The sequence below is a fragment of the Tenrec ecaudatus genome, chromosome 7 (genome assembly GCF_050624435.1).
Source record: "Tenrec ecaudatus isolate mTenEca1 chromosome 7, mTenEca1.hap1, whole genome shotgun sequence".
NCBI classification, from domain to species: Eukaryota; Metazoa; Chordata; class Mammalia; order Afrosoricida; family Tenrecidae; genus Tenrec; species Tenrec ecaudatus.
This window is the reverse complement of record NC_134536.1, coordinates 25,005,347-25,033,081: the sequence shown is the minus strand read 5'-3', so window position 1 is coordinate 25,033,081 and position 27,735 is coordinate 25,005,347. Positions and strand designations below refer to the sequence as shown.

Genomic DNA, 27,735 nt, shown 5'->3' with positions numbered 1-27,735 from the left:
CAAAGATTTAGGAGACTCATGTTATTCAGTGACTAGAGAAAGAATCAAAAAGGCTGTAAACTAAAATCAAATTCTGCAGCCACACTTGGGGCTCAAGAAAGACATGTCCACTCTCCAAAATTCAGTAAAGACAGCTCACGTGGGTACTGGTGAGCCTGGTTAATCCTTTCCTATTGATCGTTTATTTTCCCAGACTGCCTCTGAGATAAAATACTACCATTTTTGATCTTCTTACCCTAAAGCTTCTCCTTGTTATTCCTCCCCACCCGCACCCCCTAAAAATCAATCAGCACATATATTTCAAATGTTGGCCAAGGACCTATTGTGCCAAAAGTACTTAGCCAGATTTACTGAATGGTGTTCTACAGAGGAACAGTTCCAGGTTATTTGTTCTACAAATAATCCCCGGGAAAATGATAAGACCATCGATGCAATGAAGCCAGCTTGCAGATGCAATTAGGAGCCAGAAATGAATTATAATCCACTGCAAAAAGGAAGACACTAGTCAAAGCACTAAAATTTAATGAGACGATAATTTTTAAAGTCGGTGGAACTCGAAATAAGGTGCAGGGAACGTGATTGTAGATTTCGCGCCCTGCCTCTTCTCCATTAAACTCCTCCGGAGCCATTAAAAACACGCATGCACAGAAACCAAGCAATTATAAATCTTCTGAAGCATGTAACTGTGATTAGCTGCTACTCTCAGCAATATAAAAATCCTTTCACCACAATTACATTCCAGCCTGTAATGTAATTCAAAACAAACAAGTCAAAGACATCGCTCAAATGGCAGAACCAACAAATACAGATGCTTTGCATCAAGGGAACGAATCCGCGGGAGCGATGCGATGGAGCAGGCGCGAGCTGCCCGCGCCGAGCCGGGGCCGGATCCCGTGGAGCAGCCGCGCCCTCTTCTGGGCACGAGCGCACAGCACAGGGCTTCGTCCGTGCCCACGCTTCCCGCAGTCCCGGGGGCACGCTGCGGAGGTCCTTGCCAGGGTGGTGGTCACCCCTTTGAATTTTAGCATTCTCTGAATTTTTAAACAAGACACCATTCGATTGCAGATCAAAGAGACCGATCTACTGAATAATTCTGCAAACCGGTATTCCCACCACCGAATTCCCAGCCCTTTCACCCTTTCCTCTCTTCGCAGAAATTCACACTATTTAACGGTACCACTCCCAGAGCGTAAAGGCCTGTGCTTGGTTCACTGGCCGGGACTGGGCTCAAAAACACACAGAATCAACCCTTTCGGATGTCCCTTTATTCTGAAAACGATTCCTCTCGAAGAAGGCCTGAGTGTGGTCTTATCACGGTGACATGCCATCATTTTCTGAATGACCCTTCACAAACCTGGTGTAAAAGGATGATTTTTCCCGCAGTGCTTTATGAAAGCACGCATCACTTCCTACCACGCATATACGTAAGGACGGGGCTTCAAGCCCGCGGGGAAATGCAATGACAAGATAACGGAACTCTCCCGCGAACACGCTGAAGCCCTTTGCAACACTTCTGTGATCACGAAGTCCGGGTCCCGGACACGTGGGAGAACCCCAGGTCTGCAGAGCGAGGATCCGTTTCCGGCTGGAGCGTGGGGCCAGCTCGTGCGCGAGGGTTCTCGCCACGTCTCTGCGTCCGGTCGCAGGGCCAGCCCTCTCGGGCGCTGGCACGATGGTTGACGGGAGGACCTGGTGCGACCCGCTCGTTCCCCTCCCAGTCGAGATGCTCGGTCAGGGCGTGGTAGAGCCCAGCAAACCCCCCGAACCCAGTCAGCGAGCCCATTCCCCCACAGCGGGTTTCCACGCTGTCCATCCTTACGGGAGCGGACGACCTCATCTTTCTCGGAAGAGCAGCTGGGGGGCTTGAACAGCCAGCCTCGTGGTAGCAGCCCAGCGTTTCCCGACGCGCGCTCCGCAGGAAAAGTCAGTCGCAGGTTACAATGATGAGACCCGGTCATTTTGGGCAGCTGTCCTGCATCCAAGGCCTGTTCAAGGCTTTTGGCTTTCCTTTTTGCGAACTTTGGACTTTGGAGCTGAGGAGAGAGGAGAGAAAGGGAGAGCGTGAGGCGCGGCCAATCCCAGTGGTTTCACGAGATCAGCTAGCTACAGCAGAAGAACGCTGACCATTTGGGTTTTCTTGTTTGTAGAAGGTCTTTAGCATCTCCACTGCCTCCTCCGCCCGGTATCCAGGAACGCACTGAGGGGGGAGAAGGGGACAACATCAGACTGGGGAAGTAAGTGTTGCATCCCATAAAAACAGCAGCCCGGTGGGAGGATTCCCTCATCAGGTTTCAGGTGTGCTGGAACGCTTTCAGAATAACGACAGTAACAGGGATGAAATGTACATTTCCAGTAGGCGCGTTACCTCCGTCCAACATCATTGGAAAATCAACCAGTGATTCCTTAGCAATCTACCATTCAAGTTACTAACCGGGGAATCTTGGGTAACTCTCTGTGCTTCCGTTTCCTCCAGTGTACAGCGCAGTCAGAGCACCTCCTTCAAAGGGAATTTATGAGGGTAAGCGCACAGTGGGAACCTAAGCACCGTGGTTTCACAAGGTCAGCAGTTCAAAACCACCAGCTGCTGCACAGGAGAAAGATGAGGCTCTCTACTCCAGTAGAGTTAGTCTCAGAATCCCACGGGGGCTGTTCCAGTCTGTCCTGGGGGTTCGCCATGAGGCAGCACAGCAGCCGATGGCAGTGGGTTTGGGTTTTGATCCAGAAGCCTGTGGTAGTTGAGTCCTTTCGACTCATAAGGAAGTTTCAAAATGTTCACGGGAAAGTGGAATTGAACCTTAAAAGAATTTTCCCACAAACTTATTGAAACCCTCACTTGGACCCTACCAGACAGAGTAAAACTGCCAAACAGGGTCTTAGGCTATGAGGACGATGTTGGCCTGTAAAATGGCTGGTGGACCCAATTAGCCCGCCTTGCAGCTCACAGTCAGCACTTCGCCACTGCACCACCAGGGCTCCTCAGAGGGCACCTTGTAAGGGCACCTTAAGCATGCGCTACTTTACGGTGGTTACTTGTGGCTACCCATTACGTGTTCCTGGCTCTAGGCCCGGCTTGGCAAACTCCAGCTGGTGGGCACATCTTGTCCAGCCAAGGAGGGCATGCGTCCCCAGAGAAGACTGCGACAGCCAGCGTGAGGGACTCACAGGTACCAAAACCGACTGGCTGGTCCGTTACAGACACTCTGTGCTGGAGTGGGGAGAAAAAAAGTTTTAAGTGTTCCATTTGGTCTGCTTTGGGGACCTAACGGGAGAGAAGAAATCAACGCATGGAAATGATAAATCAGTAAAGGACCTGATGAGAAATCTCAGTGAGAACATCCTCGCAGACTGAGGAGATGCATGGGGGTCTTATGAAGGGCAAAATCCAGGAAAGAAAGCGGAGAGAAAGGATCCGGTGAAAATACAGGGGGCCTTGAGAAGTGCCGAGGAGAGTCGGAGAGCGAGCGGGTTCTAGGATGGCCTGGGGAGCCAGCCGAGGGTGGGATCGCTCCAGGAGGAGGAGCCCGGATAGCCGGCACACGAGGAAGGCCACTCTGGCCTGGCTGCCTGTGCCCAGGTCTGCACAGCCTGCATGGGCCTCGCTCCTCCTAACAAATACCGCAGTTCTCCTTCCTCCCCGAGGAGAAACACTGCAGACGCCTGGCTTCACCTCCTCCTCCTCCACCTCCTCTTCCCTGGCGGGCACTCCCACCACCCCATGGCCATTGGCTCTCGGATAACCCAGAGGCCACCACTGAGGGGACCGTGGTGTCTCAGCAGGAGCGGACTCCTGGTCACAGGCACGAGGCTCTTGGCTCACGCTCCAGCCTTGGCTTCTCCATAACCATCTCTCACCGGGGGCTCCTCTTGGCTCCCTGCTGCAGGAAGCGGGTCTCTTCTCCCCTCTCACTAGTGCACCCCGCAAAGCACTGTCCTCTCCAACTAAGAGAGAGCGCCCGTTTCTCAGCTCAGCTGCTCACTGGGATAACTTGGGGGTTCTCCGAACCCCAGGGTCCCCCCACCCTGCTGTTTGGCCATGTGCGACCATGCCCTGCAGGGCTGCGGAGCTCCCCAGCTGGTTCTCACGCGGAGCCACGAAGAGAGCCGCGAGCTGCAGGCCCGCAGAGTGCGGAACTGCATCTCTCTCAGAAACCAAAGGAAGATGTGCAAGTACCCCTTCTAGCTACATGTTTTTTTTAAAAAACGTAACCACCATCTTCTTCTAGAATAACATTCTACATGGACTTTGATGCTGCTTTTACTATTAAAGACCCAATCATTGCCTTCGATTCCATTCCAATTCATAGTGACTGGATAGGACACCGCAGAACTGCCCCACAGGGTTTCCAGTCTTTTTGTTGTACTCTGTCGCACCTCTGAGACACTGCCCCTCCCACCCCCCCGCAGGGGGGCTGGCAGGTTCAATCCAGCAGCTTTCCATTACCAGTGGAACACATAAGCACTGCAACACAAGGCTCCTGCTTATAGTGGTATGGTTTGTTTTTCTTTAATCTCCAATTCTGCTTTAAGAAAAAGGATTCCTCTCTCCACCCCTGTCCGGTCAAATGAGGAGGAAGATTCAGCATATAGAAGTCCGAGGTACCACCGTTTGCCTTTGAATCTCAAACCACCTCAAAAACATATTTTGGCATCAAAACAAGAGATCTGGCTTGGAACCAGGGCCTTTCATTTTGGTTGCTGAGCCAGTGGCCAGGCAGCCAGCCAGGGAAGCGTCTTTTTGGCTCAGCCAGGACAGCTCTGTGCGGGTGGGTGGCTGAGGGACGTGTCATATCACCAGCGTGCCTGAGGAGCAGGTCCCCTCCACACGGGACATCGGGGCTCTTTGTTCTGCCCGACAACTTGGAATACCTCTTTGGATCTTTCTCATAAATGACACGGAGAAAGCCACTAAGTCATTTGGAAAGAAGTATATAAGCAAAAGCAGAGCCACTGAGATAAGTGATAGGGAAAATCACTTTGTAGATGTTCTCAACGATCAAACTTATTGTACCTCTTACTTTGCCCACAGGCTTTTCTGTGAAGCAGCCTTCAAGGCCATTTTTTCTCAATGGCACTGAAGTACTTAGAGAAGCTCGTGTCCAGCTAGGAAATCTCGAGAAGGGAGGTTTTACAAAGCTTGCTTTTGGCTGGACTCAGACAAATGCAGCCCTTGTGGCTCCTGGGCACGTTCTGCAGGTCTTTGAAGCAAACTGGTCACTATAACCAAACATTCCTCAAGTTCTTCACTTTTTGAGAGCACAATGCGTGGGGATTAACCTTACATTTTGGAAACAAAAGCAATCAAGCTACTTTATGAAAACTGGCATGGGCTCACAGGCCAGTGTCTGAAGAAAATTCAGGCAGACAAATAAGAAATTGAAATTTCTAATGCTGGCAGTCTTAACCGTACACATATTGGAAGGAGTGGCAAGATTGAAAAACCCAGTAGTACGCCTGAAAGATAAGGAAACATGGATTCTTGGGTCTGGAGAAATTGTCATGATTACAAAGGCTTGGGAGTGTGGGGGAGGGCAGTGATTTGATTGTTAAACCAGAAAACCAGTTGCAGTAGAGTTGACACCAACTTTTTCGTTCTCCCGTGCACCAGGGTGGAACTGTGTTCTCGGGTTTTCAGTGGCTGATTTTTCAGAAGCAGGTCCATTACACCTGATTTCCCAGGTGCCTCTGGGACTCAAACCACCCCTCTTTCAATTAACAGCCAAGCATGTTAACCATTTGCACCACCTAAGGACTCGTGACAGAGCCCGCGTGGTATGAGGGGTTGCGATTTGAGCTGCTCACCACAAGGCCAGCCGCATGAACACCCCCAGCTGCTCTGAGGGGAAAAGGGGCTTTCTGCTCCGTAGAGATTTACAGCCTGGGTAACTCACAGGGGCAATCCTACTCGACCCTGTAGGGCGACTATGACTCAGAATTGACTTGATAGTTGTGAGTTTGGTCTTTGGTTAAGCACTCCTGTTGATTGCTAGACACCAATTAAACACACACACAACTCTCACTGCTATCAAGTCGATTCTGACTCTTCTTGACCCCAAGAGACAGAGTAGAACAGTCCTTGTAGGTTTTGAAGTTACACATCTTTACAGGCGCAGAAAGCCTCATATTGCTCCCAGAGACTGGCTGGTGGTTTTGAACTACTGACCTTGTGGTTAGCAGTCCAAATTGTAACCCATATTACCACCAATGCTTCTGACCAAAACCCAAATCAGTACATGGCAACCAAGCACAAGGTTTGAATCAGTGTCAAAATATTTCGCCCCATGTGAAACCGGAATAGTATGGAGCTGATGTTTATGGATTAAATTGGACCCCAAATATGTTAACTTGGCTGAGCCATGATTTCCCTGTATTATGTAATTATCCTCTATTTTGTGATATAATTATCCTGGGGGCTGGAAATCTTAACCTCTATGTTAATATGGCTCGATTAGCAGTAGTTATGCTAATGAGGCAGGGTACAATCTGTAGAATTAGACTGAGTATTGATCAACCTCTTTTGGGATAGAAAAGAGAGCAAACAAGCAGAGATCAGAAGACTCAGTACCACCAATAAAGAAAAGCCTGGAGCGAAGTCAGTCCTTTGGAGCCAGGGCCCCTGTGCCTAGACCCAAAGGAAGATTGATGGCAAGAACCACCCCCTAGAGAGAATAAAGAAAGTGCTTTCCCCTGGAGCTGGCACCCTGGATTCGGGTTCCTTGCTTCCCAAACTCTGAGAGGACAAGTTTCCGTTTGCTAAAGCCTTGTGGTGCTCCTGTTACAGCAGAACTAGACAACAACACTCACTGAGTAAAGACATCAGCAGTGGTGTTTCTTCAAACATGGAGCGGAACGGGAAACTGTCAGGAGTTACCTAGGAAGGTACAGGACTCCTTGAGGAGCACTTCTGTTAATAGAAACTATTAACTAGTCTTCTTTACACATGGCAAACACACACCAATGCAACGGTCTCTAGATGGTCAAGTGGGAGGCATGAGGGCACTCAAATTGTGTAACCCCTCTCACCCTCCTTGGCCAAACTGTTCCTCCCCATCAACACCAGCACAGCATGTCCAGCTGCTGTCGGCAGGTTGATCTCGTAGAAGCAGTTTTCAAAAAGCACAGTGCTCGTGGCAGCTGTTGCTGACTCATTAAGCTGAAATACTGTTTGGTTTAAAGAAGACTTCGGGAGATATTTTGGCCTAAGGTTTAAAGTTTGCCTGAGGGTAACAGTTTCATGGGTTCATCCATGAACTCCGTGGCCGCAGGAATCCTGGTTCCTACGAGTTTTACATTGTGCCGCAAGCCCCCCTTTTGGTCAGGATCTGTGTTTTAGAATCTTTGATCAATATGTTTGGAAATTACTATCTGTAGTTTTACACGGAGCCTTAAAAGGTCTGGGCTGGGCCTGCAGTAGTTGCTTGGCATTTCCTGACCCCCAAACTCTTTATACGATCAATGAGAAAGATCAATGAGAAAGGAGGGAAGGCACCAGCAGTGGCTTTACCTGAAACGGCTTCCCCGTATGCGGCAGGACTGCAGAGGCAATGTTCACAACGGATCCGCATCCCCCAAACCGCTCATTCTGACAGCCATAGACAACCAGTGGGATTTCTAAGGAAGAGTCAAGGTCCTGTGCGTAAAAATATGTACCGTGCACGACGAAAGCAATGATAGGTTTGTGCCTGGCATCCTGAAAAGTCATGCCTCCGCTGAAAAACAGTGAAGTGTTGGCATTCTATTAAAAAGGTCACATGACCCAGTTATGCAAAGGAGAAAAGTTTAAAGTGTTTGGGGAATTAACATTCAAGAGGCTCAAGTTGAATGAAAATTGACAATACACTTTCTAACTGCTCATAGTTTAGTGTTCTGCTCGAAAAACAAAATCAAATTCATTGAGTCGATTCTGATTCATAGCAATCCCATAGGAACTGCCTGTGGCTTTCCAAGATTGCACATCTTGACAGGAACAGAAAGTCTCAATTTTCTCCCTTGGGGGAGTCTGCTGGGTTTGACCTATTGACTCTGTGGTACACATTCCAATTTGTAACCCCTAGGGTGCTGCTAGGGTTCTATTTTTGTTTTCAGAATCATCAGAGCATTAGAGCCAGAAAGATGGCAGAAATTTAATCCAGGGAGTTAGAAAAGAGTATGCCGTGTTCTTTGACCTAATAAATATAACATATGACCCCCTACCCCCACCCTCACACCATAGACTAAAGCAACCTTCCTGTGGAGCAGGATGGGAGATGGGGGGACTTGAACATGGACCTCCAAGGCCTCTTCCTGACCCCTGGCACCTCTGAAGCAGTTAAGTCTGCAAACCGCTGCTCTGGTCATTTTATCCATGAAGTCAGGTGCCCGCAAAGAAGCTGTGATGTGCTGAGCCGAGAGGCAGACTCCCCCGCTTCCTTCACTGCATGTCACGCCTCATGATGCAGACTGAGGGTTGTGAAGAACTCTTCCCTGTAAAAGCACACCCGTGTTTTGCCTGTCCCTAGTATCTGAGGGAAATGTGGGATGTGTTTTACACTCTGAGTGTTAAACCAGTTTGAAAGGTATTCTATGGAATATGTCCAGCCAAAGTGCTCCTGAGAGGACAGGATGACGAGACTCGGTCTGACACACTTTGGGCATCTCTGGAGAGACCAGTCCCTGGAAAAGGACATCGTGTTTTGTAAGACGGAGGGGCAGGGAAAGAGAGGACGGTCCTCGACAAGATAGTGACAGTGCTTGCAACAGAGTGCATGTACATCAGAACAGCCGTGCGGGTGGCCCCGGAGCAGGCCGCATTGTACCCAGGGTCCCTCTGAGAGTTGGAAGTGACTTGAGGGCACCTAACCACAAGGAGCACCTACTTCCCAGTGTGGCTGTAAGATTTCATAAGTTGCTAGAGATGAAAGTTTGAAACCTTTTCATGCAGAGAGGATCAGTGCAACAAATACTGGCTTTTGACTGGTTTGGTTTGTTTTAATGTAACTTAGCACTGATGAACTGCTAAGTACGACGTAAATGCATCAACCTCTTTGGAAGCAGAACATGAGAAGTCTCCAAAAGGTCCCAGACCAGCAGAATGAGGACTGAAAGCAGCGGGCATTAGAGGTAGCACTGCCCGATCCACAAATAGGACTTGACTCCAAAGATCATGGGTCACGTATGCAAACAGGGTCATGCCCAGCAAGTTTACCCATTAGCACAATAACCAGGCAGTGCACCCCAACTTGTATATAAGTGTCACTCAGTCCAAAGCAAGAAGATCTGGTTCGGGTTCTAAATCTCCCAATAAGAGGCTGCTTGGCATTGGCTGCACTATCCCACCGCTCCAGGTCTACCTGCTGATCCAAGAAGTGAAGCCTGATCCATCAGCTTGTGGGACTCACAGCAGTGTTTACAGTGGATTAATTCCGGGTTTTAGTCGTCTATGATTCCCTTTTCATAAAGTACAGTTTATAAATTTCATCATACTCAAAACTATCTAATCTTCTGACAGTAAAAAAAATGATTCCTACACATAGAGTAAAGCAAAATTGTGGAAAAATACGTAAGTATAAAACTAAGGGCCTTTGAGTTTCCAAATAATTTCTTTTAAAAGACATGAACCTGTTCGACTCAATATCTGTGCTTACTCTATTTACTACCCAATCTGAGGAGCTGTAACTTTAAGAAGGGCGAAGAAGATCCAACGGACTCATGGAGCTCCATGACTGCAGACCAGAAGAACAGGTGGTACCCCACTACCACTGCTGGTCCCTCTGAAATGGATCCCCTTGGAAGGTCCTGGAGAGAGCGAGAGAAAATGGTGGAACAACACTCAAATTCACAGCTGATACCAAGGGCTCAAGTAGAAAGCAAATGTTTTGAGAATGATGAGGGCAACACATGTACTTGACACAATAAATGGATGTATGGATTGTGGTAAGAGTTGTACGAGCCCCCAATAAAATGATTAAAAAAACAAAACCACAACACCTCAAATCCACAACAGGACAGACTTACTCGTCAGACAGAGACTGGTAGGGCCCCTAGGACTCAGGCGCTTAATCACCCATCAGGCCAGGAATGGAATTTACCCCATGGCTCAATTTTCAGTCAAAAAATAGGTCTGTAAATGGGAAACAACACACACACACACACACACAAATAAGGTACATGCCTTCCTTAGAATAACCCACCAATTGAGAAAAAAAGGGGAGCATTTGTCTAAGGAAATGCGCTCCAGGGCAGGAAGGGGTTGGAAAGAAGCAGGAATGAAGGGGGAAGCAGCACAGGAGGAGGTGGGCTAAGGGGACGGCAATCCACAACATGAAGCAGTGGGGCGTGAATTGTTGAATGGGAAATGGATGTCCTCCATTAACCTTCAGTCAACTCACAGTCGAAAGCCACACCACAGAAACAGAGAGCTCCCACTTCCTCCATTTTCCACCTGCTCACAGTCAGATCATAAACGACTCATTTGCTTTTCACCTATTTACTTTCAAACTAAACACCGAGATAAAAAGGAATACTTGCAGATCACCTGCCATCTGCGACCCAGAGGCAGCTCTTTCTGTGCACGGTGCTTTATGGCCTACTGGAGGCTGACTTACACAGATCAGTGTCGAGCTAACCTTGCCTTCTCTACCGTACTTGTATCATAATAATCAGTTACATGCTTATTGAGCTAAGAGCAAAAGGATGGTGTCGTTATTTAATTTTCTTGCCAAGGGACCCACTATTTCGTAACAGGGCCCTCTGAGGACTTGGCTCCCACACATCAGAGCAGGCTGTCGGCAGGCACCCCTGCCTTTGCGGGGAGGAGACCGGAGGCTCCCGTCAGGACAAGGATACTCATGAGGCGGAGAGCAGCTGCGCACATGATGCATGGCTCCACCGTGACATAGAGCACCGTGTGCTCAAACACCTCCGAGGGACTCTTGCCGTGGCGATGACACCACTCCAGAACCTGGTCGATGGCCACCATTTCTGCATGCCGGGTAGCCTGGGGAGAGAGCGAGGGCAGGTGATTGGATGGATGCCCTTCCTACACGCGCCGACTCCTTCACCAAAAAAGTTCAACAGAAAGGTAACCTAACCTTAGTGCCTCTTGTTGCTGCCCGCATTTCAGGGAGTGAAGTGTTCAGGACACTCCCCTCTGAGCAGCTGACCCTGTGATTTTCTGTCCCGGTGCTTGCTGTAAGTGCACCAACAAAAGCCACCAAATCGGCCGTGTTGTACTCACCTGACTGAATGCTCGTCTATGGGTAGCTTTGGGGAAGGACTCCCATCAAAATGCCGTCAAGAAGTGACTTCAAGAAAATTTAGTCTCCAAAGACGGGTTACTGCCTATTTTAATCGAAACTTGAAATTTTCATAATTGTATGCTTCTTTCAGATGGGGTTCCGAGGCTCTCGCTGACTGCTCCCTAAGCCAACCTCCACTCGGTAGGCAGGAATGGTATCACTTCTACTTGCTTTGGGATGAGATCTACAGACAGGTCAACTCCAGAGAGAGGCAGCCATGAGGGGCTGGTCTCCAGAAAACACAGTAGGCAGGAGAGGACAGGAGACTTCACACAGCATTTGGGATTGACCGCATGTACATCTGACCCCTGACCTCAGGGTTGTCAGTCATGTGGCTGTGGGCAAGTGACCTGACTTCTCTGAGCCTTCGTTTCCCTAGGTATGAGATGGCATGTGTTGGTACCTGCACACCCCTACAGTCTACTTCTGTAAAGATTTATAGCCTTTGAAACCCTATTGGGCAGTTCTACTCAGTCCTACGGAGTCACTAGGAGCCCTGGTAGTATAGTGGTTACTCATTGGACTGCTAGCCACAGGATCAGCAGTTCGAAACCACCAGCCACTCTGCAGGAGACATATGGGGCTTTTGACTCCCATCAAGAGTTACAGCCTTGGAAACACAGGAGGCAGCTCTGCCCTGTTCGATAGCATCACTATAAGTCAGCATCAACTCAATGGCAGTGAGTTTGGGTATGGGTTTTTATGGGGTCACCGTGAGTGGGAAGCATCTCCACGGTAACAGGTACCCCCCTAACATAAGCTGAACAGCATGGAGCACCGTGCTGCATCATGTTCTCATATGTCCTCTGCAATGATGCTTCTCTGTCTTTCCCCTGACCACTGTAACTTAATGAAAACCACACGAGCGGTCTGCAGTGATTTCTTCCACATTTTAAGACACTCACAGGTGGCACAGGGGGCTCTGTGCTGGACTGTGAGCCACAAGGTCAGGAGCTCAAGCCCACCAGCTGCTCTATGGAGACAGACAAGGCTTTCTGCTCCTGCGAAGATGTACAACCTTGGAAACCCACAAGGACAGTTCTACTCTGTCCTGAAGGGTCACTATGAATCAGGACCGACTTAATGGCAGCGAGTTCAGGTTTGAGTTTCAGAGTCCTAACTATGCATTGAGAACTGGGTGAAAGTCAGTGCGGGATGAAAAATCTCAACACAGAAAGGCATCCGTTTGATTATAACAGCCCAGCAGGCTCAGGAACCAGAGGCAGACGGGAGCCACTGCATCACAAGGTCTGCTCAGAAGAGGCGCCCAGACATGACCACGTACCAGAACCATGTGGGGAACTTCTTAAAAATCTGAACTTCTAACTCAATTGCCCTAAGTTCACAATCAAGACTTTTTAACTGAATCAACTCGGCCAGCTCTGCTTTGCTGCTGCAGAAACAGTCCATTCTGGGTGACTCACTCAAACTCCCTGCCATGGAGTCGGTGCTGACTCATAGTGATACGCTAGGACAGGGTAGAACTGCCCCTGTGAGTTTCTGAGACCGTCACTCCCTACAGGAGTACAAAGCTTCATCATTCTCCCTCAGAGAGACAGTAGTTTCTAACTGCTGACCATGTGTAAGCAGCACAATGTGTAACCGCTATGCCAGAGGGGCTCTCGTGCTGGGTTAAAGACAAGACATCTGGGAGAGGTGGTGGCGCATGGGAGCCTAGAAAGCAGATCTCCTCATTTAGGGTCAAGAGCCTTTCTATCCTGTGTGTTTACAGGAGGTGTTCTATAGGAGCCACAATAAATCGGGTTGACTTAAGGGTATAGAAGTCCAGGTCACTGGGGAGTACAGGTGTTGATAGTCCTGAGTGTGCAGAAGGGTCTAGGCTACAGTGGAACCCCCAATCCACTCAGGAGTCTCTGCATAAATCTGAACCCCATCGAGTTCCTTCTGATCAGGGGACCCTAACAGCCCGATTTCCATTAAGGGCACACCCAGGCCAAGTCACAAAAGGCTAAGCGGTTTCGCTCACGGCTGGCTAGGGAAACAACAGCTGTCTCATCTCTAATGGTCCCTGCCCAAGGGCCAGGCTATTCAGGAGGTTGGTTGGTCAGGAGGGATTTCAGGGGGCTGGCTTGCCACAGAGATTCACGAAGGGACTTGGAGTTCCCACTGTAAACAACAACCTTCTGCAAACCCAGTGCTCAAGGAGATCCCAAATTTGCGTCCACGTAAAAGATTCCACACCAAACTGTAGAAGAGTCATACAGAGACATGGTAGTCATTTGAAAAGACAGAGCCTGCTCAAATCTTAAGCATTCCAGCCCCAAATAAGTACCCGTACATTCAGTAATTGTGCTTAGTGTTTATCTCACAGATGTTTTCATATCCTCATGGGAATTGCCCAGTGATCTGGGTTGTCCTCTGCACGACTTTTGCCGAGTCTCAGTTTTCGCTTCCATCTGGTGAGGGACGTGGTGGATGAATTTGAAAGCTCCTAGCACGTCGGCACCAACACCAGCTTGTGCGTTGGCCCCCAAGATCACCTAACACAATCCAGGGCCCTGTGAATGACACGTGGGTTCTAAGCTATCCAAGAGTCCATGTCAAAACTCAATCTCACAGCCATAGAGCTGAATCTGACTCAAAGTGACCCTATAGGGCAGAACAGGGCTGCTCCTGTGGGTTTCCCAGATTCGAATGCTTTATGAGAGTAGAAAGATTCATCTTTCTCTGAGGAGCAACTGGTGGTTTCGAACAGCAGACCTTGTGATTAGCAGCTCAACTTATAACCTACTAAGCCACCAGGGCTCCTAGTGTAGTCCAGCTAGTGATTGTTGCCCCCTAGTGGTTGTTTGCAAATAATAAAATTTGATATATCACTCACACTTCCCATGTATATTTATCATGGTGACATGGTGATCATCAGGAATGTCCCAACCAAACCACATGGGTCACAAGACGCAGTCTATTAACGTGTCCACACCGCACGCAGTCATAGAGACATCAGGAGATGAGCTTCCTGTATACAATCCTCGTGTCACGCAGAGTTATCAACCGAGGGTCATTTTTTCGCCCACTGTGCGGGGCACAAGTAAAGGACTACCGGATGCTTTGGAGTCCTGATAGCATGGTGCGTTCCGCATCAGGCTGCTAAATGCCATCAGTTCCAACCCAGCCGTCCCTCACGGGGAGAACGAGCAGGTATCGGCTATCAGAAAGGGATACCATCCCCGAAACCCTAGGGAGCAGTTCTGCCCTGTCCTAGAGGGGGTTCTCTAGGAGTCAGAATCAACGCCGTGGAAATGGGACTGATGTTTCTTACAAAGTGGGATTTTCACACATCAGATGGATTTAAAGGGGAGAGAGACTTACTTCTTCCATACTGACAAATCTATGTAGAAAATTCCCCTATGAGGAAGGGGGAAAAGGCTGTTTCACTCATGTGTTAACATTAAAGCAGCATCAGATCTAAATCCACCCCTAAGATTATGACTTCATTACACTGATAGATCTTCCAGATTAAAAAACAAAACAGCATCACTCCTGTGAACCCTGAGGACAAAGTTAAAGAGCACTGCCTGGCACGGAACACCTGTCTTCTCGCCGGCTGGGAGATGTTCGCTCCACTCCTACCGCCACAGCTGATGGCGTTCAACCCCACGAGTCAAGCAACGTACGTTTTTGGTTTGATTGACCTCGTTTCTTCCCCTCCCCACAATTTCATCGTTGTAGACCATGAGGCAGCCAACAGGAACTTCGAGATTGTCTAGGGCATCTTGGGCCTGGAAGACAAAGTGGAAACACTAAGATGTGAGGCAAGGCCAGCCAAGAAATAGATTCAGCACAAACAGTGTGTACACGGGCCAACACCGGAAGAAAGAGATGCAGCTGAGCATCTGTCTGTCTCTGCTCAGATCTAGTGCCGTCAGTGGTACCTAGTGCTATGTTCTCTATTGTGTCCCTGTGAAGGGGGACTCAGAGATGAATCCCTCCACAGGTCCTCTGCCCCTGATTTTCCTTCTCCTGGAGAGCAGATGTGACCGGAAGGCTGATTCGAATGATTTCTCAGAAGTTACCAGCTCTGGGAGTCCCTTTTCAGAGATAACAGAAACCTCTCAACAAGGTAGAGAACAAGTCACACTGGCAAACCCTTATCAAAATGTTCTTTGCTGAAATATTCTACTGTTTTTTGTTTGCTTGCTTACTTGTGTCTCTAAAACTTAAAGAAAGTATTCTAGAGCAGCGGTTCTCAACCTTCCTTAATGCCATGACCCTGTCACACAGTTCATGCTGTGGTGACCCCCCTCACCAACCATAAAATTATTTTTGTTGCTACTTCATAACTGTAATTTTCCTACTGTTATGAATCGGGTGACCCCTGTGAAAGGGTCCTAACCACTGTTCTACAGTCTCAGGTAGCATAACAGGAGATGTGTCCGAAACAGCTCTCTGAGGCCAACAATGAAAGTTTGGGAGAACTTTAGATAACAGTAGGACAACCGCCACAGAAAACACTTCGGAGGTTACTTCAAAATGTTAATGCAGATACAGCCTGTGACCAAATCCATTCCTCGTAGTTACTCCAGAGATAGGGTAATCTGTGTCCGCACAAAGCTTTGTAAAAGGAGGCTCAAAATAGCATTCCTGGTTATAGTAAACAGTGGCAACAGTACGGTGTCCATGAGCACGGTGGGGTGCACTCAGCTGAAGGGTCAACAATAAAAAGGGGACGCACTTCCAGTGTGGTCTCCAGCGTGGAGGAAGTTCACAGCCATCAGGCTGGACAAAGGGCCTCAAACAGGAAAGCGCCTGTGATGCTGTATGGCTGATTCCCTTCGAAGGTAGCTGAGAACAGGCAACGCTACATCATGATCATGGAGACTCGAGCAGTGGTTGCTTTCCAAAGAGGTGTGTGTGTGTGTGTGTGTGTGTAGGTTGGTTAGAAAAACCCCAAGGCAATTTCCTAGGGTTATAAATGGTCCCATTGAGTGAACACTGACTCATAGTGGCACTACAGAGTACGACTGCTCCCTAGGGTGCCCCAGACTGTGGATCTTTACAGGAAGAGAGAGTCACATCTTTCACCCAAGGGCAGCTGGTGGGTCTGAACTACTGGCCTGCAGTTAGCAGCCCAACTCATAACCACTATGCCATCAGGGCTCCTATGTCTTGGTAGGATATGATATATACAGCTATCTGTGTTATTTACAATTAATTGAACGATACATATAAAATCTGTAAAAGATGCATTTCACCACATATAAAGTATGCATAAAGAAAACAAAATCCTCACCAGTGGACCAATACACAACATCATGATAGATGGAAAATACTTTTAGGCCATCAAGAAATGTGCTTTGCTGGGATCCACAAGCCACACCCATGGAAGGAGCAGTCAAATCAATGCTGCATTGCATTAGGCAAACCTGCTGCGAGAGGCCTCTGAAGAGGCCTTAAAACGTTCCAAAGCAAAGATGGTGCCTTGAGGGTGAAGGGAGCCCCACCAGAGCCTGACAGTTTTAGCCCCCCCCCCCCACCCCGCCTCCTGTGTATGTGACAGTTGGACAGTGAGTCAGGAAGACCAAAGGAAAGCTGAAGCTTCTGGACGATCATGGGAAGAACGCTGACGTTGGCAAGAGTTGCCAGGAAAAAAGGACTCATCCGTCTTGGGAAAAGTATAGCCAGAAGGCTCCTGAGGAACAAGGATGGGGAGGCTTTGTTTCACACGCTTTGGATATATTTTCAGGAGAGACAAGTCTCTGTAGAAGGACATCATGCTTGGCAAAGTAGGGAGTCAGCAAAAGAGGAAAACCCCCAGGGAGACGGGATGACACAGGGTGGCGCTCAGGGCTTACAGGTAGCAGGTGGGGACGGCCCAGGTCCGGTGTTTCACCCTGCTGTGTCCGTGCCGCTCTGAGCGCCGGAGTTGACTCACTGGTGCCTAACAACAGAGGCTGCCTCCATTCTTTTAAAGAGGGAAACCACACTTCATACAAGATACAAAAGTGGACTCAAAAGACACTAACTAAATCCAATTAATTGGGGCTCGCCCTCTTGAACTTTTGCTATGTGTTGTTCTGTTGTTCAATATATGAGACCCAGGACTGATAAGTCTAGAGGGACAAAAATTAGAATAAGGGTTTGGGGGTGGGGCTGTTTTCAGAGAGCAATGGTAAACCCCAGTACAACAGATTTGGTGGTAAAAATGTAATACCTTATTATTTGATCTCCCTTTGATCCATTTTAAAGTTGTTTCAATAAAAAAAAATTAAGTGAAGGGGAAATACACGTGGATCAAGCCGCCAGTGATTCCCCTCTGACCACAGATCGGGGATGTGCAAAGCTTGGCTGTCGTGCAGAGTGAAATGGAAAATGAACGGTTGAATAACCAGTCAGGTTAAAATCGAACACCTTATCATTTGGTCTTCCTTTTCACCCATTTTAAATTTATTCTAGTTTTTAGTATTTTCTGCTCTCATTCCCCATTTTTAAAAAATCACTTTATTGTGTGCTCTTGCAGATGTGGTAATGATTCATAATTCAATTAGATCAAGCAGAACTATGCAATTGTTGCTGCCATCCGTTCCCAACATTTACCTTCTTCTTGAACTCCTGGATATCGGCTCCCCTTCATCCCCTCCCACCCTGCCATACCCCCAGGATTCCTTATTGCTAAATTATATATGATTATTATTCCTTTCTGTGTCTTACACCAATCTGTCCACCTATTCCTGCTCCCTTTTCCAAGAGGTTTTCCTCCGGCTTATTTTGTTATTGTTGTGGGGTTGTTTATGTGCGTGTTTTATTTTTGTTTATTTGTTTTGGTTTGTTTGCCAGTATACGAAATCCAGGATAGGTGAAACTATAGAGTCAATAACTCGATTAAGGACTTATTGGAGGTATGAGAGGGGAGGCTGAGTAGAAATGGGGAGCTAACAATGAGTGTAAAAAGGAAGAAAATGTTCTAGAACGGATTTAGTGATGACTGTGTAACTCCTTTTAAATGACTAAATTATTGACTATATTATATGTGAATTATATGTCAATAAAATTACTTTTAAAAAACTGTTGTGCACCAGAGGATATCAGCAAGAAAGTAAAGAAACCTACAGAAAGGGAGGAAACACGTGGGAATTATTCAATATACAGAATGCATAACTCCTATAATACAACAACTAAAAGACAACCTAATTTTAAAATGGGCAAAGGTCTAGAATAAAAAAATAATTCCATAAAAGATCTGTATATAGCCAACAAGTTGATGAAAAGAGGCTCAAGGCCTTTAATCATAAGAGAAATGCCCCCACAGTGGTTTGAACCAAGAAGGGAACATAACAGAGCAGCAACGGGATCAAAGCCAAGCCACAAAACCCCCAAATAGACTTCAGGCTAAGGGGGCCGTTCCGGGAAACTCTCACGACCAGTGAGGAGATAGGCACAAAGGTCAGTAGAAAGAAATGGAATAAGTTTGCTAGTTTTTGTTTTCTTTTCTTCTGTTTTTATTCAACCTTTTATTTTCTTTTTGTTCGGTCTCTGTTATTGTTGGTTTGCCTACCTATATAAGATAGGTATGGGAAGCAAGCCCGAGGAGAAAGCAATGGAACCGTTGGTGTTGGAGGGACCAATGGGGAGGAGGAGGCAGGGGAAAGGAGCAGTGAGCAATCAACACCATAGACAGGGGAACAACTAGGGAATTAAAATCAACTACAAGGAGGACATAGAGATCCCGGTGGTATTGAAGCAACAACAATCTAGCTGAGAGGAAGTACTAAGAGGCAGAAGAAGGGCAAGCGTGATGGTGGGGCAGGAGAAAGGTAAAAGGAAACAAAGGAAAGATCTAGGAAACAAAGCTAAGAACAGAGGTATAAACATAGGTGTGCACTTACGTAAAAATATGAATTCATAGAAATAAAGGTATTGGCCTATCCACGCATATTTATATGGCACTACAATGAGGAAATGGACAGCCTAAGGGCCTCTGCTCAAGCCCACCCTAAATGCAAGAACATTTTGTTCTAACAACCTGACATTCTGTGACGCTCACCCTCCCAACACAACCCTTCTTAAGGCAAAATGGGTGCATAAGCAAATGTGGTGAAGAAAGCTGATGGTGTCCGGCTATCAAAAGATATAGTGTCTGGGGTCTTAAAGGCTTGATGCTAAGCAAGCGGTCATCTAGCAGAGAGGCAACAAGCCCACATGGAAGAAGCACACCAGCCTGTGTGATCATGAGGTGTCGAAAGAATTGGGTAATAGGCACCAGAAGATGCAAAACAAATAAACAGAAAAATATATTGTTGAGAACAAGGGGGGTTGGAGCAGAAACCCAAAACCCATCTGTAGACAATAGGACATCCCCTCACAGAAGGGTCACAAGGAAGGGATGAGTCAACCAGGACACAGTGCAGCACTGATGAAACACAAAATCAGTCCTCTGGTTCTTTGAGGCTTTCTTACCCCCCACTATCATGACCCCAGTCCTGCCTTTCACTGTGGGCTAGACTAGAGCAGGTGCACATGGAATCCTGGTCAGATCAATCCCTCAGGAACAGAAATGGGAGTAGAGATACCAGGAGGGTAGGGGAAAAGTTGAGGGAGATGGGGTGGAAGGAGAAACCAATCTCAATGATTGATACATAACACAACCATCACCCCTGGGACGAACAACAGAAACGTGTGTGAAGGGAGACTGCGGTACATGTAAGATATTAAAATAATAATAATTTATCAAAGGATCATGAGGATGGGAGGGGGGAAGGAGGGAAGAAAGAGGAGCTGATACCAAGGGCTCAAATAGAAAGTAAATGTTTAGAAAATGATGGCAAGATATGTACAAATATGCTTGATACAACTGATGTATGGATTGTTGTAAGAGCTCTAAGAGGCCCCAATAATAGGACTGTATTTAAAAGGAGAGAGAAATGCAAATCAAGAACAATGAGATAACACTCACACTACTCCAAATAACAACCACTCATTGCCATTGAATCAATGCTGACTCATACTGACTCCCTGTGAGTTTCTGAAACTATAACTGCTTACAGGAGTAGAAGGCCCAGTATGTCTCCTCTGGAGCTGCTGCTGGCTTCGAACTGCCAACCCTGAGGACCATGGCCCAACGTGTAACCACTGGACCACTAGGGCTCACACCACTAGGATGGCCATTATCAGAAAAACCCAAACTGAGAAGCATGACAGAGGCCAGGAGGACAATGGAATCTCCGTGCATTGCTCATGGGAACTGATATTGTATGGCCGCTATAGAAAACAGGTTGGCTGTTAAAAAAATTAAAACACTGGACACCCTCTTATCCAGCAGTGGCACTCCTGGTATTTATCCTTGAGGAGTGAAAATGTGTTCACACAATATGTAAGTTTGTGTATAAACTAGAAAGTTGCAGCGGCTTTATTCATAATTGCCCAAACCAGAAGCAACTCAAATTTTCTATACCATACGTTCCCCGCAAATTATTCCGCATCCCCTTGGCAAAGAAACACTTTAGTACATTAGCTTACAGAGCAGGATAAAGTGTAGGTATCTGCTTTTGCAGTCTGCCGGCACCACCCCACCACCACTGTCCTAGCGCCCCAGTATCACCCACTTGGATAAACTCTGATCTACACCGTGGAATATTGTTGTTAGACACCATTGAGTCAGTTTAGCCTGACAATCAGTTATGCGTTTCAGCCCATTCTAACAGCCACTGTGTCAATCCATCTCCTTGAATGTCAATCCATCGTCCTCTTTTTTCTTTTTCTTTTTTTTGGTTGAGGTTATAACTCTATGCTGTTTAGTAAATCTCAAAATTGCATCGTGCAGGGAGGCACTTTTTACTGTCCTGCTGTCTTCTAGACTCTCCAGAAGAATGATCGCATTTTTACTGCTGTCACTAGGCACGTCCCATTTATCGTGGAATGGCGATGCTGTCGTATTCACAAGACAGAAAACACATATTTTCTGTGTGTGTGTGTGTGTGTGTGTGCGCGCGCGCGCGCGCACGTGCACCCTAGGCATGAAACTGCTCTGGCCACGATCTAGGCATCAAGCTAGGATGAACAAAGGGCTGCCAGTCGGCTCTGCCCCTGACTGATATAAGAGCACCACCACCAATCAGGTGTCTCTTTGCCCATAGCCAGGGGTTCCTCCTCTTTTTTCTGACCCTAGACTTTTGTCATGACTTTGCCCTCCTGATTGCAAGTCCGCAGTACATGTGAGGGAGCCTCACCATCCTCACCTCGAAGGAGCATCCCGCTGTACTTCCTTCCAAGACAGATTTGTTATTCCAGCAGTTCATGGTATATTCTAAAATCTTCACCAATACCATTTTTATTCTCTGTTCTTTATTCACTGTCCAGCTTTTCCACACATGCGGGACAATTAAAAATACCATCGCTTGCGTCAGGTGTGAATCCAAGCAAAATTAATTCCATGAAACTCCCTTTATCATGATGCTGTCTATTGTCCAGTGTGGCAACTGTGGTCTTCTTTACGTTGAGGAATGAGGCTGGAGTCTCTGACCGTAAGCAGTGAGGATTTGTGGTCCTGTTGGCTTGCAGCAAACAAGGCTGTCACCTGCAGGTTGTTAATGAGCCCCCCTTGAATCCTGACGCCACGTTCTTCTTTAAGCCAGCTTCTTCTATTACTTGCTCAGTGTACAGGCTGATAAGCATGGTGAAAGAATGCCACACACCTTTCCAAATTTAGATCTTTCGTGTTGGTCAATAAGTTCCTTTTGGTCTACGTATGGGTTCTATGAAGTGTCCTAAAATTCACAGTTTCGCCATGCTACCCATAGTTTGCTATGATCTACGCAGCTGAATACTTTGGCAAAGTCAGCAAGTCACAGGGAAACATTTTCGCAGTATTTTCTGCTTCTACCCAAGATCCATCTGACATCAGCAATGGTACCTCTTGTGCCACATCAGCCACCAAACTGAGAGATGAGACACGAGAATGAGGCGATGTTGCTGTAGGGTTTGCCTTAAATCAATCTCTTCTAAGACAGAAAAAAGTGAATTTGTTAGAAGGACGCTAGCACAGTTGGGGGAAAGGAAGCTGTCGGGCCACATGGGATCTCCAAAAATTAAATTAAAAGAGAAATAAAGCACAGACTCTGTGCACCATATTCCCTGTGTACATTTTTCCCCTTTTAGCTTTATAATGTTCTAAATCTAGTAAGCCTATCAAAACAGCCTTTTATAGACAGGCAGTCCTCCGGATTACATATGAATTCAACTCTTAAATCTACCTTTAAGTCAAATTTTTATGTAAGTCAGTCAGTTTAATAAGGTTAGTATATAAAATACCTTTCAGTGAATTAAGAAGGAACAGTTATACATACATGAAAACACCGTTAACATAACAGAACAGTAAAAATATTTTGGCGTGTTACACAGTAGTACCTGTTGATTATTACGAACCATTGCATAGCTGTGAATTTTTAATACCCTACTCTTTAAAACTACTGGTTCCACTGCCTGTATGTTGCAAATATTTTCTTTATTTGTCTTGTCACCTTGTCTCTTGTATATTTTAATCTGCAGAAGAGTTCTACGTTTATGTAGTTCAAACCTATCATTTCTCTTTTACTGTTTTCAGACCTGGATGCTACACTTTAAATAGTCCTTTTCCAATGCAAGACTAGTCCGTACCATTTATTTATTATTGGTTTTTCTATTCCTTCATTTTCTAACCCTATATCTTGAATTAGATATTTGCATTTGCATTACAAAAACATATGGACAAGTTTCTTTAAAATTTGCCAAATTTTACCATGGTGACCAACTGCTCCTGTGTGTTCTCTTCTAGCCTTTGTCCATTTGGTATTGAGGGAGACTAAGGCTTTTCCCCAGCTTTGCTTCCCCAAAGATATGCCAAACATCCAACGCTGGTGGCCAGCACAAGGTGGGAGGTTAGATGCTTAGAGAAATTGTCCCCATGGTCTGTCTGGTCCACGGTAGGTGGGGCTCACACCCTGCTGATAAGGATAGTAATTGTTTCCATAGAGAGCCAGAGAAGTGGCCAAACCTGATCAGTGACATCCAAAGTTAGGCTGCCATCACGAATCTAGGATCTGCCCATCTTGTCACATGCATACCTTTAATCCCTCCACTTCCTATTGCGTGTATACCCTTAGATTGACTCCCTCCATGACTGTGTTACCTATAGTACACCCCTTCCTGTGACGTATATCTCTGCCTATAATTAGGGGGCTTGCATGCCCCCAAAAGATATATAAACCTTGGTTAGTAATAAATCTATCTTGCTCCTGCCCTCTCTGCCCATGCTGGGTGGACCTGGCTGTTGAGATCATGACTGTCCAGGAGATGAGCATGCTACCATGAAATGTGTCTGACTCCTTCATTTTACTCTCTCTCCTATCTCTCCAATTTCTCTATGACTGTATATATATACCATACAATTGAGCCTACCAAACATGTAATTAGTTGTGGGGGCTGGCTCCCCCTACAGAGCATATCATGATAAGTGCTTTGAAAGCATCTCTTCAAACATGAGAGTCACATATTAAACTTCTATAGTTTAAGCATTGGTCATGATCATTTTGTTCTGAGCAAGAGTTGGCAAACTTTTGAGATGGAAGAGCCAATCCTGTCCCTCACAACAAGTTAAAAATTATTCGAGATGCACAAATATATTTTTACAAATGACATTGCCATGATCTGAATAGTATCCGTTAAACATTTTCCATCTTACTTCAGAGCCACATGTTATGTACGGAAAGAGACGCATAGGGCCCACGAACCAGTTTGCCGACCCCAGTCTAGAAGCATAAGTTTCCACACTTATTTGGCTTACTGTACCTTACAGGAAGAAAAACAAAAACAACAACAAAAACTTCAACACAATGAAAAAGTTTTAACTATAGCCCATAATCCAGGATAAAGTCTAGGTTTCTGCTTTTGCAGCCCCTGGGATCATTCCTAGACATTGAGCTGCTAACTACAAAGTCGGCAGTCTGAAACCACAGCCACTCCATGGGAGAAAGACAGGCTTTCTACTCCCAGAGTGACAGTCTCAGAAACCCGCAGGGGAAGTTCTACCCATCATGGAATGTCCCCATGAGTGGGAATCAACTCAACGGCAGTGAGACTAGGTATCCCCTTCTTCAGGGGCATTTCCCGTCTTTTAATAAGCCTAACATGATGAGATGCGAGTCATCCTTGCAGGTAAGGCGCATTCTTCCAAGATACACTTGGCCATACTTCTTCCAAGATAGATTTGTTCATTCTTCCGGCAGGCCACAGTAGATTCCATTTTTCCCACCAATCCCCTTCATTCAAGTGCATCAGTTTTTTCTTTGGTCTTCCTTCTCCATTGCCCACCATTCACAAGCAGATGAACTGGTGAGGTGACTGAAAATACCTCGGGTCGGGTCAAGCACACCTGAACCTTCAAAGTTCCCTCTTTGCTTTTTGAGACTTTAAAGAGGGCTTGGGCAGATTTGCCCAGTGTAGCATGCCATTTGATGTTGATTGTGACTCTAGGGAAAATGAGATCCTTGTCAATTTCATTGTCGTCTCCATTTATCATGGCCTTGCTTACTGGTCCAGTTGTGAGGATTTTTGTTCTCTATATGCTGTCATTTTTACATCTTCATCAGCTAGGTGTTTCAAGTCCTCTTCACTTTCAGCAAGTCACATTGTATCATCCGCATATTGCAGGGTGAAATAAGAGGAGGTGGGATTCAAAGAGAGGCGTGTATTGTTGTATGTCATCCAGGTGATTCTGGCTCATAGCAAAACCTATCAGACTGAGAAGAACTACTCTAGAGGGTTTCCTAATTTGTAGTTTCTACTAAAACAAACCCTTGGGTCTTTTCCCCCACGGAACCATGTATGAGTTGGACCTGCCAACCTTTCAGTTAAGAGTTGAGTGCGTAACCAGTGCACCTTGGTATGTAGGAGGGGACTTAAGAAAGTTTGAGGAAAATGGAATCAAAAGATAATGGAATTTGTCCATACGTTTTTGAATGCCCCTCCTATTTGGAAGCTCTAGTGGCCAAGTGCTAACCAGAAGGTCAGCAATTTGAACCGACAGGCCCTCTGAAAGAAAGCTGTGGCTGTTGGCTTCTGGGAAGGTTTTAACCTTGTAAATCATCTGGGCAGTGAGGCTGCCCTTTGGGTTGCTATGAGCTGGAATCAACGTGGTGGCAATAGGCTAGGTATGATATATTTTTTTCCTGGAAAACCTTAATATAGGTTCTACTGATTTTGTACAGCCCTCTAACTTCATAAAATTAGATTTTAAGCCTTCTAAAGACCTATTTCCTTTATAGTCTAAATGACCAGGGTGGGAATCTCCTAATGTAATCCCTTTATTTCAGTTATAGGGAGAAACAATGACTCAGGCACTGTGGTAGTTAAGTAATTTCATGTCAACTTGTTACATAGGCTATAGGGGTAGAGTCTAGTCTGTCAATCCAGTCATAGCCAATGAGGCCTCTATGTGGACACAGCCTTCTCCTCAGGATTCTGGGATCTCTTTTCTCCCTGGAGGTGGGACACACAGTCTCTTTCTGCTTGGTCTTCCGGCTGACAAGCCACATTGAGCTATGCTAATGGAGCCAGAACCCTGAAACCGGCGGAGCCATGTGGAACCCACACCAGTGCTGATATGCTTCCACTGCCACTGGATCCATAAGACTTTCTGCCCACTGGCCTGTGTTCTTCCTGCATTCAACATCACTGCATGTGTTGCATGAGTCTGAAGAAGAATTTATAGACTGGTATCGGACATATGGCTAATATCGGACTTATAGACGAACTGGACTGGACTGGGATATTTTCTTAATATACAATTACTCTTTGATATAAAGTTCTTTCTTATACACATATGAATGTCTATGAATTTGTTTCTCTAGTCAACCCAACTAACATAGGCACTAAAGGATTTGGTTCTGTTGGCCACCCAAGCAAAGATTAGATATTAAAGCCTTGTATAATGCCCCTGTGTGATGCTCTCTTAAGTTCTGGCTACTCATTTCATCTACCCACCCACATACCATTCTAGTTCTTTGCATTGGCCATCTAACTATGTCCGTTGTCACTGTTAGTATGTTTTCCATAGCATTTAACACAGGACATTTCAGATGCAGATTCTTTCAGTGTATAAGTTAATCAGAGATTAATTTGCTGCCTCCAGATTTGATATTTGCTGTGATGAATCTGGACTCATAACTACCCTGTAAGGCAAAGTAGAACTGTCCCAGGAGGTTGCCAAAATGTAACCCATACAGCTTATTGCATCTTAGTGGGTTCCCGCTGCCCACCATTTTGTAAACAGCTGTGTAACAACCATTGGACCAACAGAGCTCCTGGCAAATGCACTCTCATGAGCCATGGTCACCAATGGTTAAGTGCTCACAAAGACCAACTTTTCAAATGGACCAGCGGCCCCGTGAGAGGAAAGATGTAGTGATCGGCTTCCATAAAGGAAACTGGCCAGGAAATCCTATGGCGCCATTCTCATCTGTCCTAAAGGGTTGCTAAGAGTCAAAACAGACTCCACAGCATGGGTTTTATGGGTAATTTGGATCTAATCGCTCTTTTCGGAAACGCACAATTAACTGCCATCCCATGGCGAATCCTGATGTCTCAGGGTAGAACTGTGCTCCTGCCGAGTTTGCAAATGGCTGCTTATTTTCACGTAGACCGCCAGACCTTTCTTCCACGATGCCTCTGGGTGACCTGGAACTTCCATTCTTTCAGTTAGCAGCCCAGCAACACTCACAGAAATTGGATTATACACGAATCTGATTAGGGCCTTTTTAATCATCGGACCTGAGGAAATGAGGGAAGGAAGCTGCAGACAGATATGCAATGAATGAATGAATGAATGAATGGGTGAGTGAATGCATGAATAGACGGTGACCGTGTACAGGGCTTGTTTTTAAAAGGTTCTCTACGAGAAGCATCTCTCCCATCTTCAACTCTTTCTTTCTACAAGACAGGTTGTAAGGGCCCAAAAGACCCCACACAAAACACCGTGACTGGGTTGAACAGTTTGAGGCCAGCAGGACGTGCCAGCAAGTGTCCGGTCAGAGTTCACTTTGGCGCGAGCTCTGTACCAACAAGACAGAAATGTTTTCGCTCCATCCTTCCTCCCCAAGAGCTACTGCGAGAATGGGCAGAAATTCATCTCCTGGCAGTCCACCCAGCCGGGCACCCAGAGAAGTTGCGCGCCATCGCGGTTCGGGGGCGAGACAGCGCGCCCGGAGCTTTCGCGCCCGTGCGTGAGTCCGGAGGCAGGCGCTGCCACCAGCCGAGAAAGTCCCCACGGCCCAGGCTCCTCACCATGCGCATGGCAGCCGCCATCCACTTCTCCGTCTCCTCCTCCGAGCCGGCGCACGCCGCCTTCGCCTCCATGCCCGACCCGCCGCTCTCCAGTCCGGAGGCCGAGGCAGGAGGACTGCCGGCGGCGGAACGGAGTGGACGCGGCCACCGTTTCCGGAGGGACCGGACGGAGCGGCGCCCGGGAGCCCAT

At 46.8% G+C, this 27,735-nt stretch overlaps 1 protein-coding gene and 1 non-coding gene across 2 annotated transcripts; both read right to left on the bottom strand.

The window, feature by feature from the left end:
- On the bottom strand, positions 1–27,699 carry ADAT2 (adenosine deaminase tRNA specific 2). Its single transcript, XM_075554447.1, has 6 exons — positions 27,546–27,699; positions 14,909–15,013; positions 10,822–10,972; positions 7,502–7,608; positions 2,125–2,197; positions 1–2,033 (listed from the first exon to the last, which is right to left on the bottom strand). Exons 1-6 carry the CDS (start codon positions 27,615–27,617, stop codon positions 1,990–1,992), a joined length of 552 nt encoding a protein of 183 aa, XP_075410562.1. The 5' UTR covers positions 27,618–27,699; the 3' UTR covers positions 1–1,989.
- Positions 21,230–21,373, bottom strand: LOC142454123 (small nucleolar RNA SNORA48). Its single transcript, XR_012785644.1, has one exon. It is a non-coding gene; the product is annotated as a small nucleolar RNA SNORA48 (small nucleolar RNA).
- Positions 27,700–27,735: the final 36 nt, after the last annotated feature.